Raw genomic sequence first — 15,821 nt, 5'->3', positions numbered from 1 at the left:
CTGGACCTTGGCACAGCAACTCAGGAAGCTGGAAGGAATGAAGTGCCGCCTTGGAAATTCTGAGGCAAGCTGCTTCCACCTTGAACTTCCACACCCACCTAAAACCTCTGCCAGATGTTGGGGAGAGGGCAGGCTTTCTGAGACATGAAAGCCTCCAAAATCTGGCTCCCATACACCTTTGCACAGGATGCCAGCTGAAAATGTTCTCTCATTCACCAAGGGAGAAAACCAGAAGCCAAGGAAGAGGAGTGCACAGCATGCAGAAGAGAGGGACTCCAACTCAGAAGCGAGGTGAGAGAAATCCCAAGCAAGACTTCCCTGGGCAGGGACCCAGAGCCCAGATATGTGTGCATGCATGAGAAGAGGTCAGATAGAAGGGGCAGGGAGCTTGGGACACAATTAGTAAAGGTTCACAGGAAACCAAGCAAATACTGGACAGTTGCAACCTGCAGGGGCAAAAAGGTAAAACTCATACCCCGAAATGCCCACTATGAACTGCACAGTTCTGAATGGCATTTGCCCCGTTAAGATACTACCACCACTGAGTTCTGACCTGCTGTATCACCATAGAACATTGGGGGAAGGTGGGAGTCAGACAAGAGACAGCACTGTGACCAGGCGGACGCTGTGCTCACGCTCTACTCCCCAGTGAATGTCCACAGGCAACACCTAAAACAGGACAACCACGAAGGAGCAACAGAAGCACGCCAGTTAGGGATACGGAGCTCTGAGATTAGAAAGCGACAGCCTCTAGAGAGCTGGAGGTGGAGAGGAGGGGTCTGCTGTGCTCTTAACACAACCCGCCTGGGAAAACCACGACTTTATACCACGTGTGAGTGTGACACTGATTTTAAAACCCTAACTTTAAAAATCCATCTAGAAATTTAAGAAAAAAAAATAAGAAAGGAAGAAAAGAGATACTGGTGTTGTTTAGTCGCTAAGTCGTACCTGACTCCTTTGTAACCCCATGGACTGCAGCCCATCAGGCAGGCTCCTCTGTCCGTGGGATTTCTCAGGCAACAACACTGGAGTGGGTTGCCGTTTCCTTCTCCAGGGGATTGTCCTGACCCAGGGATTGAACCTGTGTCTCCTGAATTGCAGGCGGAGTCTTTACCCCTGAGCCACCTGGGAGGCCCAAGAAAAGAGATGGGGAGGGGGAGAATGATGGGAGGGAGGGAGAGAGAAGAGAGAATAATGGAGGCAGAGAAGTCAGAGACAGAAGACTAACTGCTTTGACCCCAGCCTCTCGTCTGCAGAAAGGGACCCCCCAGAAGGCAGCAGCTGTTATCACCTCTGTTACTCTTATCAAAAATTAAGGCAGTTCAGTGTTTCATCTCCCTGTTCAGCTGAGTACACAGACCAAGGTTCTTAGACCAAACCACCAATTTGGCATGGCTGATCTCTCGCCTCCACTCCTACATTTCCCCAAAGTTGGAGGCATTCAGAAAGCAAGGTGAGGGCCAGCAGCCCACAGGGGTCTAAGGAGCAAGCCAGTCATCCTGGGGACAGGACGGGACAGTGCCAGGTGAGGGGGAAGAAGCTCCAAGTCTTCCACAATGTCTGTGAGGCCACAGAAGCATTCACACCCATTGCACCAACCTCTGCTGAAGCCTGTGCCACCTGGCCCATCTCACCCACAGCCACAGGCAGCCACGCCTAGGGAGGGGTGAGAAGAGAAGGGACTGCACGGGCAATGGGCCAAGCGGGCTACAGTGTCTTTGCCAATCTCAAACCCTTCCTGGAATCCCAAATTTTCTGGAAACACACACATCTGTGAGTCCTTCCAGTGGCCCCCTTGCACTGGACCCTCAGTCCCCGGGACAGGGAACACAAGTGTGAGGTGTGCACCCACCAGCCTCACGCAAACACAAGCTCAGCAGAGAGTCTGGCTCAGTCTGCAAGAAGCTCAGAGTGCTCGGCTCTCTGGGTGGGCTAGGACCCCCAGCAGATCTTGTGTCTGAAAAGGGAAGGTGGAAAGCTAGGTGAGTCCCTGGGAGAGCCCCCTCGATCACTGAGGTCATGCCCAGGCCCCAGAACCCTCGTGCCCCTACACACCTCACTAAGATCTTAGACCCCTGTGGTGCCACTCCAAAACTCGCCCTACTATATCCTGAGTGCACTAGGTGCTCACTGCAGAAGGAGCCCCAGGGTCTCCAGGAGGCAAAGGGTGGGTCACTCAGCCCCACAGATGGACATGACCTCTCTAGCTCCGCCAAGGGTTTCTAAGGAGGCTCTGTGTATCTAAGGATACGCTGCTGCTGAAACTCGTGCAGGTGGGAGAAGCCGGCCTCCCTGGCTCCTCCCTGGGAGCCAGTCTGAAGAGGGAGGCTAGGGCCCAATCTGACAGCCCTGTCCAACGAAGAAGCCCACCCAGATCATCTGCCGTGGGGTTCAGCCACCGCCCTCGGCAAGCTATGGTCTGAGAGGGAGACAGTGCCAGCCCTGGGGGGCTAAGACTGATCCAGGAGGCTGCCAGACCCTCCCTGACTTGGAGCAGTGAGTGTTCAGGGCCAGTCTCCTGCTTTCCCCCGCAAGGCTCCAGACCTCCGTTCCCCCTGAGCAGCTCCTCCACCACTTAGCAACGGAGACAATTTACATAATGCATCGAGTGTGCGAGCAATAATGGCTGGGGAAGCAGGGTGCCCGTTAGTGGCTCCTTGGGAGGGAAAATACCTGCTCCCACACCACCGCTTCCTCCCTCGTGGAACAGGGCCCTGAGGCTGTGGGAAGCAGGTGCCTCTAAGTGCTTGGCTGATGCCAAGAGGGGCCCAGAAGGGCCATGCCAGTCCTGGAAACGGAGCAACCTCGGGACAGGGATGCACGAGGGAGGAAATTTCCAAAGCACCTGAGTTTTGAACATAAATCCACCCAGCCGTGCTCCCTGAGCCTGCACCCCTGCTGGGCCCAGGGCCTTGCATCCGGAGCCTTCCTGGAGGAGGAGGAGGTGTTCTGGCAGGAGGTAAGCTCTAGCCGGGGGGCTGGGGAGCCAGGCTGCAGCTGCCGGGGAGGTGGTCATGTTCAAACACAAAGGCAGCGATGGAAGGGGGAGAATACATAAAAATTACTGGTATGGTAATTGCTTTTTATATAAATGTTCTTTTAAGAAGTTTTCCCCAGTGTGAAAGTCCCTTTTTAAAAAAGAATAAATTTGCGGCACATCAATTTATTCCGTGCCTGTAGCTGGAGCATAATGAAGGCTCCTCTGTCAATACCCGATCAGGAGGCAAGTGGCTGCCGCTTGACCTGGCTTCCGGGGCTCCTGCATGACAAGGCAAGCGGTAGGCCCCCGGGGTTTGTGAGGGGCTGCAGGAGCGGGTGGCAGGCCTGGCTGTTGGATAGTCAACATCAAGTGACACTCTGGGCCTCAGGGCCAAACCCAACAAACGCAACTGGAACCCCAGGAACTGTGCTCAAACGGGAGAGTCAAACGGAGGCAGCTACAATTCTGCTGATGGGGAGCACGCAGGGGAGCACGGGGCTCTCCCTTTCTAGGGACAGGAGAGCGGAGGGGCTCAGCAGGCTTGGGGCTGGAGGGATGGGGCCCCTGGGTCTGCCTGCAGGGCCGGTGGAGGAAGCCGCCTGGTGACAAGGCACCTGGGGGCAGTAAGTGGGAGTGGCCTGTTGTGAGCTTTGGGAAGCTCCCCGTGGACTCCAGCTCAGCTCTAAGCCCACAGGCACCAGTGCTCTCCCTGCTACCCTGGGGCAGGGAGCCCATCGGCAGATCCCAGCCCCGAGCTGGAAAGGCTGCTCCCCCCTCACCAGGAGGCCCAGACCCCTGAAACCAGGCTCCTGCCCAGTGGCCCTGACCAGCCGCAGCGCTCTCATCTGTGGGGTGTGCACAAGGCTGTGCTCTCCACAGGGGTCACTTGGTCCAGCAGCCCAGGGCACCGACACATAGGGGCATGAGGACACTCATCCACAAGTGACTGGCCTCTTGCCCTCCCCGAAGGGCTGCTGCTAAGAACAGTGTCAGGCATAGTGACTTGGGAGGGGATGTGCATGGTACGTGGGGACATGGCATGTATGTGTGTGTGTGTGTGTGCGCGCGAGACTGTGAGCTCCTCACCCACAGCTGAGATTTCTCAGCTTCACTAATTAATCGGTTAAGTAGTTCTTGCCTGCTCGGGTGACACAGAGCTTGCGGCACCTGCCTCCTCACAGTCCCACCCTGGCCTGTAAATGTTCCTGTTCACATCTGCTCCCAGAGCACACAGAACTGTGCACTCAACACATACACACGTGTGCACACGCCTGCCGGGTCACACATCCCACCCAGGACACACGCATATGGGATCACATACTCTCTCTCTCTCTCTCTCACACACACACACACACACACACACACACACAAGAATGTGTGTGCCCGGTCCCGCCCCCACATGCAGGCTCAGCCACTCCCTTCCACAGACACACACACACTCCCCTGCTCCTGTTCCCGCTGGAGCGCCCACGCGCACACAGGTTCACGTGCTCTCGTTTACATGTGCGCAGACATTCCCACATGCATCATCACACTCCTCTCGTCTCTCCTCCCGCTGTGATCAGCCACATCCCACCTCACAAAGTCTCCGCAGGTCAGAGATTGTCTCCCGGTGAGTCATGGGACCAATAATCAATCTCCAGGGGCGAGGTGCTTTCTAGGTCTGTCGCTTTGTGTTCAGGTGGCATCCTGGGAGGCCCGGGCAGGAGCCTGCCCTACTGGGCATGGTCTCCATGCCCCATGTGATGGGAAGACTGGACTGGGTCCAGGAGAGGTCCCTGGCAGCCCCCTCCTGTATACACCCGAAGGATGCAAGAGCAGACAGGAGGTGGGAGCAGCACTGATCCGGAGGGCTTCCCTGGGGAGGGGGCTGTGGGCTGGGTTTAAAACCGGGGAGAGGCCTGGAGGGACGAGGGGTGAGTGGGGAGAGCCTCAAGTGCAGGAGGAGGAGGAAGCTGAGAAGGCCAGTGGGGGCGGTGAAGTCACATGGATGGCTGGAGGCCTGAAGGCTCCCCGCTCCTCTTGCCAGGCCTTCCAGTCACTCTAGGAAGAGCCCAGCAGCCCTGACTCCAGCCTGAGGTCCAGGGTGGCAGCATACTGTGCAGCCAGCTCTTCTCTAGGGCCCTTCTCCACAGCCCCCATCCCCTCCATCCCCTCACAAAGAGCCATCAGTGACCCTCTATGAGACAGGACCAAACTTGGCAGACCCCGGCAAGTCTAGCTCGCTCAGGGCATCTGACACCGACGTTTACGTTTCTGATGCCCTGGGCCCTGGTTCCCCTAGGTGGGCTGAATGGTCCCCAGGGTCCTGTGGGATAGATCAGAGCCCCAGCCCCTCCCTTTGCGGTCCTCAGATGCCTGCCCCCGTTGCTAACCAGACACTGAAGAGTTCCCAGCTGAGTGCTACTCCAGGTGGATCACATACATGCAAGTTTGTACGCGGCAGGCATGGGTGCATACGTGCACCCCATGTGTGTGCACAGCCTGCTCCTCCACCCAGACCGCACACCTCTCAAGCGGAGGCCCCGCCCCCAACTTCACATCCTGAGGCTAGAGTGAGGAAGTCCTAGAGTCAGTCACTTGGTTCCTTGATTCACGGGAACCCACAGATGGACAAGAAGGGAGCCTGTCGAGTCTGCCCAGGACCCAGATCCCCCTCTGTCTTCATTGCCGTGCCACCGCCAAGGAGCCAGCTGGCTTCCAGGGCTGAGAGAGAGGTCTAGGAAAGATGGGGAGTTTGGGGCTCAGCAATCTTCTCCAGACACCAGATCTCTGCTCACAAGGAGAAGGGAGCCATGCCCAGAGAAGGTGGAGGGAGGCCAGGCTGAGCCTCCGTCTCCTGCTTGGTCGTGGTAAATGCTGCTCATGTTGCCCCTGGGGCCGGCTGTGGTTTGTCAGAACCAATTACTTCTCTGCCTCTGCCAAATGCTTGGGGCTCCATGAATCTCAGGCGAGTGTCCTCGTGGCTGCCACCGATCCAGAGATGGATGGGGGTGGAGGATGGGGCGGGGATGCAGATCAGGTCAGCCATCCCCAGGGGCCCAGCATGGAAACCCATTCAGTCCTCTACTCCATCCCCCATCTCCCATCCAGATGAGCCCCCAACTCTGGACATGCAGCCCTGTCACTCTCCAGAGATGGATGCAGAGACCAAGGGAGAAGTGAACAGGCTCTGGCCACCTCAGTAATCTGCAAGCACTTAGTCCCATCAGAGCTGACCCTCAAATGTTCTGCTGCTAGGCCAGTCCCCCTGGGGACCCCAGAAGAGAGGTAAGGTGCTTATCAGAGCTCTTGCCACAGCAGGGCTGGGATTTGCCCACGCCGCATGGTTGTGGGGTCCTAGCTCCCCAACCAGGGATTGAACCCAGGCCCCCAGCACTGAAAGTGCTGAGTGCTAACCACTTGATTGCCAGGAAATGCTTTAAACAGCCCAGATTCCCAGGATGGAAGAATTGAAGGGCATCCACTTCAGGGAATGGACCCGGACCCGAAGCCACAGGTTCTCAGCTTCTCTAGAAAGCGGCGCTGTCCACCTGGTGAGGTTCTGACTATGCCTCTGAGATCGTCACTTTCTTAAATGGGGGAACCTCAGGCCAAGAGCTGCCACCCTCAAGAACCCAGAGCTTGGTGGCTTCCTACCACCCTGACTCTAAAGCCAGTCCAGCCCCATGCCCTTCTCTGAGCCCACAGGGCCTGGGAGGACAAGCTGGCACCTGGGTGACTGATCTGAGAAACAGACTCACGGGCCTCTTCTGGGTGAAAGGGCCCTTCCCTTCACTTCACCAGTTTCCTCCCTGGGTGCCTCTGCAGCTGCCGCCTTCCCTGGCCCACTGGCCCTGTTTCTCCAATCTCTGGTGGCCTTTGTGCCTCTCCCAGCAAGAGCCCCCAGAGATGTCATGGTCAGAAGGTGCTACAGACTCAATGTGTCCCCTCCCCCAATTCCTATGTTGAGACCTAATCCCCACTGTGACAGTATTTAGAAGGGGGCCTCTTGGGAGGTGGTTAGGTCACAAGGGTGGAGCCCTTGTGGATAGGATTAGCCCCCTTATAAAGGAAACCGCAGAGAGGTCCTTCGCCCCTCCATGTGAGGACATAGCGAGAAGACAGCTATCAATGGACCAGGAAGTAGGTTCTCAACAAACACCAAATCTGTGGATATCTGGTGGATCTTGAACTGCCCAGCTTCAAGAAACATGAGAAATTTCTGTTGTTGATAAGTCACCTAGTTTACAGTATTCTGTTATAGCTGCCCGAACAGGACGAAGAAGCGGGGGAAGAGGAAACCAATTTCCAGATTCCTGGGTTTCAACTAGCAAAGGTGACAGCCTGCATATCTGAACTTTCTAAAGCCATAACTAAGTCCTGGAAGGGCAGGCAATTGATACTGGGGGGGGCACAGAGACACCCCCACATTTTCAGGGCTCTGCAGCCTTTCCTTGCCCCTGCTCCCTTGAGATCCTCACATCTCCCTTGAGGACAGGGGTGCTTGGACCCCCATTTCACAGATGGAGGAATCAAGGCTCAGGAACACACGCGCCAGGTCCCACAGCCCTGTCACGCCTCCCCACTTCACTCTTTCCTCCACTACCCACCATTCCGTGTTGCCCAAGGCACAGGCTCCAGTTCAAATTTCCGTTCTGCCACTTACAAGCTGTGGTACCTCAGTAAACACGGCTTGGGTTTCCCTGGTGGCTCCATGGTAAAGAATCCGCATGTCAAGGCCAGAGACACAAGTTCGATCCCTGGTCTGAGAAGATCCCACATGCCATGGAGCAACTAAGCCCGTGTGCCACAACTACTGAGCCTGTGCTCTAGAGCCTTGGAGCCTTGACTACTGAAGCCCTTACACCCTAACATCTGTGCTCTACAAGAGAAGACACCACAGTGAGAAGCTCATGCGCTAGAGAGGAGCCCCCCTCGCTGCAACTAGAGAAAAGCCTTCGCAGCAAGGAAGACCCAGCACAGCCAAAAAACAAATAAATAAAAAAACAAAAGCAGAAGATGACACAGCTCTTCTCTCCCGCCCTGAGCTGTTCTCTGTCCTCTGGGAGCTGACCTCGGATGGGGCCCCACAGTGACCTCTTGGCACAAAGTGGAAGCTGGTGGCCCCTTCTCCGGTGGCGTATATCACTAGGCGTGGGTCTGCCTATCCTACCCAGAGACGCAGCTCCCACAGACCTGTCCCCTCCATATCCACAGCCTCCACTGGAACCTGGGCAGCAGCTCCTTGCTGAGACTCTCCTAGGACCCTGAAGCCTCCGAGCAGGGCTCCCTGCCTGCCCTGCAGGACTCCAGGAGCAGGGGGTTCTGAATTGATCAGAGATGTGAGCACCCACACACGCCCCTCGGGGACCTTCCTATCACTGTATCCTCCACCTGCTCTGAGAGATTCTTCCAGCCTAATACCCTCACACTCCACGGAGGAGAAGGAGGGCCTGGGAGGGGCAGAGGGGCTGAGAAAGACACAGGTCCTGGCCCAGTTTAGCAGCCCCAGAGGCGCCATCGGTTTGGCGGTGGCTCCAGGCAGTGGGTGCCCATGGAAGGCACGGCCAACATGAGCCAGTGCCCTGGGACGGTCCTCCCCCAACACTGACCTCCCCCGTGCCCCCTCTCTGGTTGGGGAGCGTACAGAAGGGGTGCAGGACATAGAAGCCAGACAGCTGACCGTCAGGCAGGAACTCTTGCCACAGATGAATTTGGCTTTTGAAAAGCTTCTCAAAAATGGAATTTTCTCCTTCAGGCAACCACAGAATATGTGGGGAGGGGGTGAGCAGGAGAGCAACCACCACCCCCTCCCACCCTGTATCTCCCCACACAGCGCTCAGGAGGGAGCATCCACAGACCACAGGGTGGGGAGACAGTGCCACAAGAGGCCAACCTCAGGGCAGGACCTGGGAAGGGAAAGAGGTGGGGAGCAGGCTGGGCTAGGGGGACCAAGAGGGGACCCAGGAAGGGCTTCAGCCAGGCTCCCCCGGATCTGCCTCCATAGATCCAATTATGCTCCAGCGGCAGCCTTACCACGTCTCAGACACCCTCCCAGGAGCCCCCACCCCCCGCCTCAGCCCCATGCATCCCCGCTGGGTGCCAAGCAAGAGGACCATATGGAGGGAATAATAAGACAATTAACTTTCCATTAAAGAATAATATATGTGGGTTTTTAAAGAGGCGAGCGGCAGCAATCCCTACCCAGCGGCATATTTCACACGCGCGCCCCCCACCATCCCCACCCTCACGCGCCCCACGTCCGATCATCTGCACTGGGAGATGAGAGGGCGCCGCTGGGCCTCAGCGGGAGGTGGCTGGAGCAGGGGTGGGGGGCTGTAAGCGGAGAGGCAACAGCGGAGACCCTGGATGGTGGTTCTGTGGCTTCCTGTAACCTCGGGGAGGGGGTGTCACGGGCCTGGGTGGGGCTCCCTCAGCGCCGCTCTCCTGACCGAGCTTGTGAGCCGGGACTGCCGTGCGTGTCCTGCGTGAGTGCGGGTCCACTTGGCCAAGGAGCTGAGGCCTGCCTCATGAGGCCAGCTGAACCACAGTGCTTTGAAGGGCTAAGGGGTGGTCTGAGGGTCACAACCACTGGTGCTCCCCTTTTCTGGCCCTCCCAGGGCTGCTTCTGTCCTCTGGCATCTTCCTCCACCCCAGCTTCCTGCATCCTCATCTGCTGCAGCCCCTCCACAGTTCTGAGCCCCTCTGGCACGCCTGGACACAGCTGGGCCCACCTGAGGTGCCCAGAGAGGACCTCCTACCCCAAATGGGGGCCAAACACAGCCCTGGCCAGCACCCCCTGAGCCAGCATGTGAGGGTGCGTGTGCTTCGGGAATTGGTGGTGCTACGTGGGGGTGGGGTGAGGGTGGAGGAGCAAGGAGAAGCCTGTGTGAAGGGCACCTGCAGAGGGCCCTGTTCCTGCTTCCCTGAGCCCCTCAGAAAAGGGGTCCTCGGTGTGGCCAGACTTCGGTCCTTGCCTCGAGCCAGCTCCAGATGCGGCACTCTGCAAATATTAATTACACATTCCCAGGGAGCACTGAGCAGACGCAGTGCGGGGATGGCCAGGGGCAGACAAGATGGGCTGGGACTACAGCGCCGTCACTGGCTCAGAAATCCCATTTCTGGCTACCCGTAGAAGTGAGGACACATGAAGAGCATTTGTCTGGTCCATCACGACTGCCCGGAGAAGCCCAGCTGTGGGGAAGGGAGCTGGAGACTTGGGTCAGGGATCTCTGAGTCCTGGGGTCTTGCTCACTGTGGATACAGCTAGGCAATCCAGGACAGGGGCCGCACCAGCCTGCACCTCTGCCTCGATACTCCTCACTACCACCCCCACCATCCAGGGCTAGCAAGTCAAGGCTCCAGGGCTGGACTGGGGGGTAAAGACAGTCAGCCACACCTTGGTTTCCCTGCAAGTGACTAGCAGCATACAGTTGGGCTAAGGCCGTCATGGGGGCTGAAGCAGAGAGGGGCGTGAGCAGGGCTGTAAGCCATTTCTGCCCTGATGGGACATGTGTGGGGGTTGACAGGACGGAGAAAGGCTCCCATAGATCCAGACTTGGCCTGTGGTCCCGAGACATGGTGATCCCAGGTCTCTGCTGCCATACCAGCTCCAGCCAGGCAGCCTTTCCTCACCCCGACACCCACCCCAGACAGAGCATCTTCTCACTGCCTTCTGCAGAGACCCTCCGTGCAGATGTCTTACCCGAGTCAGGAATCCATCCCAGGGTGGGTGCCCGATGAACCACTGGTTCTTTCCCACATCTGACTACAATCTGTCCTGCTTTGCTTTCCCCCCAGAGTTGTTCCCTTTCTACCCTGGACACTCACGCAGAGGGGGATGGGGTCCCTGGCTGTATCCATCAGATTGACCTGGGCTTCAGAATGGGGAGACAGGCCATTTCCATGTGGTCCGCTATGTGCCCCCAGGCACCTGACGAATTATTCATCCTGATCAGCCTCATTATGAAAATGAGCTCAGAGCCCCAGCTTATGTGCTTTCTGCTATCCCTCCCCGACCAGGATGACAATATAGTGCTGATGGGGGAGGGCAGAAAAGGGGCTCAGGAGACTGTACTCAGCCTCTAGAGGCCCTGGAGGGGGAGGACTGCAGTAGTATCCACACTTCCGTGGCCTGTTCACAGCAGGTGTAAGCCAGGGCTGGGAGATGGGGCTGGGTTTTCCCAGTGGGGCATGGCTCAGGAGCCCCAGGCCACAGTGGGAGCTCCTACAACACGCTGGCCCTCAGGCTTGGTAAGGTGAAGAAATGGGAGAGGGTCTTTGCAGACACCTCCCACACTCCACCAAGGTTTGCCATGGTGTCCAACCTATAAATGGGCCACAGTCTATACCCAGCCACGCCCTTGTAGGGTTGTTCTTAGGTCAGGAGGAGGAAAGTGCCAAGACAAGGAAATTGCTCCTAAATGCCACTGTCTGCAGTTTCTGGACTCTTGCAGCTGCCAGCTCTGTGGCACCCAGCTCCTGGGGGTGGGGCTGCCTCCAGGACTGGGGCTGGTGGAGAGGGCAGCCAAGTCGGAGAAGAAAGTCAAGGATCACCCCAATGGCAAGGTGTTTGGAGGTGGCTCAGGGAGGCAGGGAGAAGGGTGGCCTCAATGGGGATGGAAGCCATAGGCTTGGCAGAGGTGGCACCAGGGTCTACGGAGCATCATGGCTGGGTCAGGGCTTCAGTGAGAGCATCCTCTTGACCCTCTGAGCCAGGCATGGGCCGGGCACATGGGCCCTCTTTTATCCACGTGAAGGAGAGCCGTGGTGGCTTAGTCAGGGCTGCGGGGGGTTGTGGGGGTGGTGCGGGGGGGTGGGTACTGGTTGGCCCCTCCTGCTCTCATAGGGCTGTCTTTTTCTTCTAGAACTCTTCACCTGCTCCCCTACTGCCCACCTCACAAGAGTGTCCTGTGCCAAGAAGGAGCCCCAGAGCTGTCAGCAGGAAATAAGAGGCTGAGGAAGCAGGTGAGAGAAGACTGGAGCAGGACAGAGAGCCGCTGGAGAGCTGGCAGGCACTGACAGGCAGAGGCTTGCCAGAAGGAGCCTGGAACGCCAGGTCAGCACTTCTCTGCCTGGCCACAGCCTCACCGAGCCTGGCCCAGCTCCCTTCTTTCCTGGCTCATCCTGCCCACCCCAAGAAGGGAGGCCTAGCTAGAGAGGAAGCGGCGCCCTGGAACAGGGGTCAGGAGCCCAGCATTTGGGCCCCAATTCTGCCATACCCCACTGTGTGACCCCTAGGAAGGTGGGGTTGGGGGAAGATGTGCTCATTGATGAGTGTGTGGAATCGCTCGACTCCTGGCAGAAAGGAAGGGAACAACACATCCTGGGAATGACAATGATCAGTGAGGAATATTCAAATCTGGTTTCTAGAAAAGGAGCATATCTGCGTCAGCCTGTCCACTCCCATTCTTACCACCTCCTTCCAGCCAGACCTCCCAGCCACGCCATGGACCAAGAATGAGGATCAGAGAGGGTCTAGGACCTGCTGAGGAGCACACAGTGGGTTCACTGAGCGGGTTCATCTCTGGTCCACACCATCCAGGAAGCTCAATGGTTCAGACAGACCCATGTCTCTGGCCTGCAGCATGTACACTATTTCCCCAGTAGCAAACTTTTACTGTCTGAGATGCCCGTGACTATAAAATAAACAATTTCCTTGAGCTGAGGATTGAAAGCATGGAAGATTTCTTGGCTGGAAGCGCATGGTTCACTCCTTATGTGGGGTACATCTTATGTCCTGATACGAAGCTTGGAAAGGCACACGACACACATTCCAGGGAACTCTCGTGTCTTCATTAACCTACACAAGCTGCACTTGGCAATGCCCACTGAAAACCAAGTAAGCGCTGGGTGCTATTCCTGAGCAGAAATTGACTTCTGTTCCAGAACAGCTTTTCCTACCGTGCCTTCTCTGGAAAGCTCTGCCGGCCTCTGAGCATGGCTGAGTCACTGAGAGTTCACAGGAAGAGAGTAGGATGGGGGTTACTGCAATTCCAGCCCAGCCATCAGGGAAGGGGGCGCTCAAGAGAGGCTGGGCCACCAGGGCTGGAGGGAAGGACACCTAGCAAACTAATGGCTTAGGCCTCCAGACTCAGACTCCGCCTCCCAACTAAGTTACCACCTAGACTGCCATCCCTGATCAGCCCCATCCTATGCCAGAGGTCCCACATCCACAGCCGACATCAACACACCCATGTCCACTTCCACTTCCTGGGTACCGGCTACAAGCCGAGCACGGTGCAAGAAACAACACCCCACAGACGCTCCCTCTGCTAACCTGGGCCTGACCAAGAGGGACACAGGAACACAGTGAGTGTCTCATCACCAAGCCTAGGGCCTGGACCTTTGGCTGAATCCCCCAATGATGATTCCACTTAATCTGCTGTTCCCAAGTCAACCATTGGCAGGAGATACCCATTAATCTCCTGTTCAGTTCTGGTCACACTTCCCAGCCCAGGCAGCCAGCAAAGAACTCCTCAAGTCCACCACATACCTGGGAGCCCCACCCCGACCACTCCAAGAGCTCAGGTCTTTGAGACTCCGCATTTCCACATAAAGAGCGACAGCTCCGGAGCCCTGTGGCCTGACAGCAACACATTTTGCAGCCTTCTGGGGGTGACGGATGGCCTGCTCTTCACATCACTATTTCAAACATTAACATAATCTCCCAGGATGAATGTGGCTGCTCGCGCCTAATCAATCACCCGCCCGCCCCTTGATCCCTCATCTCGCCAAGCACGCGCTTGCCACTCACCTCCTGCTGCACGCAGCGCCCTGAGCGGGCAGCACCACTCTCTGGGGCGGTTTGGCCTGGCCACCCCACGCGTTGCAAGGACAGTGCCTCTGGCTTCCATGCACAACCACGTTCCACTGGAGCCGCCAGGGCCTGGACTCCCACCCCATATGCTGCCTCAAACACAGACCTCACCCTCCTGAAAAGCCCGACATCTCCCCATCAGAGCCGACTAGGTACCACTCCAACACGGTGACCTGGGGAAGAGCAGATCAAGACCCGAAGGAGTCCATATTTCTGCTTCCCCACCTGCCCCGATAAGTCCCACATGTCCCATCACAGCGGGTCCTCAGCTGTGCCACACCTTCTTCACTCATTTCTGAAGCCCTTCCCCCATTCACAGCTGGAAGAGGGTCCCTAAAGGGAGAGCCAGTGGCACCGGGCTTACCTCGCGGAGCTGCTGGACGCCCCCAAAGATCCGCATCACACCATCAATCTCCTGCTCCAGGCGCCGGGCCCAGTGCTGCACCCTGCGTGCAGAGAGGAGAAAAGTGTCAGGAGGACCCGCCTGCAACTCGAGCAGCCCTGCCCCGACCACCTGGGGGTGACCCACAGCAGCCGCCCCTTCAGAACCCCGTTTTCACTAGAGAAGAAACAGAGGCTGGGAACGACTCTCTTTCCCTTTGAAGTCTGGACCTGGTGGCCCAGGCTCTCCTCACGTACTGTCGGATGGCCAGGGAGGGGAGCAGATTAGAGTTTAAATGCAACTCAGGGAGTCCAGTGGCTCTGAGAAGCCTGCAGCGAGACTATTTTTCACCGTGAAGAGGCAGCCCTTGATGCTGCTGCTCTGAACCTGGGGACTCAGGACACCAGGGAGCACGGGACGTGAGTGAGCCTGATGTCTGCTGCCTCTCAGAGCCTCCTTCCCCCAAGGCTGGGTGGCACTGGGTCAAGGGGAGGGCAGGTGAGCGAGAGTTGCTGCGTAATGTGGGGCAGGTCCCTGCCCCTCGGGGCCTCCTCTTAACAGTGGACATGGATGGCTTCCTCACCTTTCCAGCAAACTAGTAAACAGAAGTTCATTGCTGGATGCCCCACATGAACCATCCACCCGCAGGTCCAGTTCAGACCAGCCCGCCCCTTTCTGGGGACCTGGCGAGCCCCACGAACCCTCCACCTGAGCCGCCAGCCTGAGCAGGTCTCCTTTGAACTGGTGCCACCCTGAGGTTGTTTTAATCCACCTGGGTCTCACTGTCTTCCTCTAGAAAGTGGGGATAATTTGGGGCCGCCTTGTAGCGTATGAGAAGCACACATGAGAACTGGAGGGTCAAGGGTGCTGCACGGCAATCTTTATGAAGGGACAGGATGGACAGGCGGTCACAAGACCCCATGTTCTCAGCCCACACTCGTGAACTGGGATGGTAACTGGGGAAAGAGCTGGCCTGGAGGCTAACCTGTAACCCCGCTTCACACAGTGCCAGATCAGGTGAGCAAAATCACACCAGCCCTGGCCAAGGGCTGCTGGCTGGAAAGACAGTGTCCATATGGTTGAAAGCATTTTCTGCTGTGATCAAGGTCTCCACCCTAAAGCATCTGAAAGGCACCTCAACTTCCCGTCCCCACCAGACACAGAACAAGGCCTTTCCAGGGAGGGCTCGTAGGAGAATTCTCACAAAGACTGAAACATGCCCATGGGTTAAGCACATCCCAGGAGGCCAGGTAAGGGTGGGGGAAACGCCAGTTCCCCACCTCTGCAGGGGTACCCCAGCAGCCATGTGATCCAGGAGATTGAGTCTGGCCCCAATCCTGCCCTGGTCCTGTAGCCTCCCCTACCTCTGGCAGTGCTGCTCGGGGCCAGGGCTCTTACAGTTCTCTGGGTCAGAGGAGCTTGACTCTCTACTCCAGCCCCCTGCCCCACATCCCTGTGGCTGGGGGCTGGGCCCTTGCCATTGTGTGTGCCCGGGTCGGTTGGCATGGGAACTCAGATCAGGAGGCGGGCAGATCACTAATTGCAATTTGCCAAGCTGAATGTCAGGACTGTGATGGAAAAAAAAAAAAAATCAACATCAAAAGAAAGAGGTATTAGCTTTAGCTTGTTGTTGGTTTAAGCCACAGCCTGATGCCCAC

At 57.2% G+C, this 15,821-nt stretch overlaps 1 protein-coding gene across 4 annotated transcripts in view; it reads right to left on the bottom strand.

Annotated features, from left to right (window-relative positions):
* The window catches only part of CACNA2D2 (calcium voltage-gated channel auxiliary subunit alpha2delta 2), a 139,206-nt gene that overhangs the window by 99,315 nt on the left and 24,070 nt on the right, over positions 1 to 15,821 (bottom strand). For all 4 annotated transcript variants that reach the window (XM_069561135.1, XM_069561134.1, XM_069561136.1 and 1 more), the window contains exon 2: positions 14,146 to 14,227. In XM_069561135.1, coding sequence (XP_069417236.1) covers positions 14,146 to 14,227 — 82 coding nt within the window. The remainder of the gene's footprint in view (positions 1 to 14,145; positions 14,228 to 15,821) is intronic.

The sequence above is a fragment of the Ovis canadensis genome, chromosome 19 (genome assembly GCF_042477335.2).
Source record: "Ovis canadensis isolate MfBH-ARS-UI-01 breed Bighorn chromosome 19, ARS-UI_OviCan_v2, whole genome shotgun sequence".
Lineage (NCBI taxonomy): Eukaryota > Metazoa > Chordata > Mammalia > Artiodactyla > Bovidae > Ovis > Ovis canadensis.
Note: the sequence above shows the minus strand (reverse complement) of the source record. Positions and strands in the feature narration are given on the sequence as shown.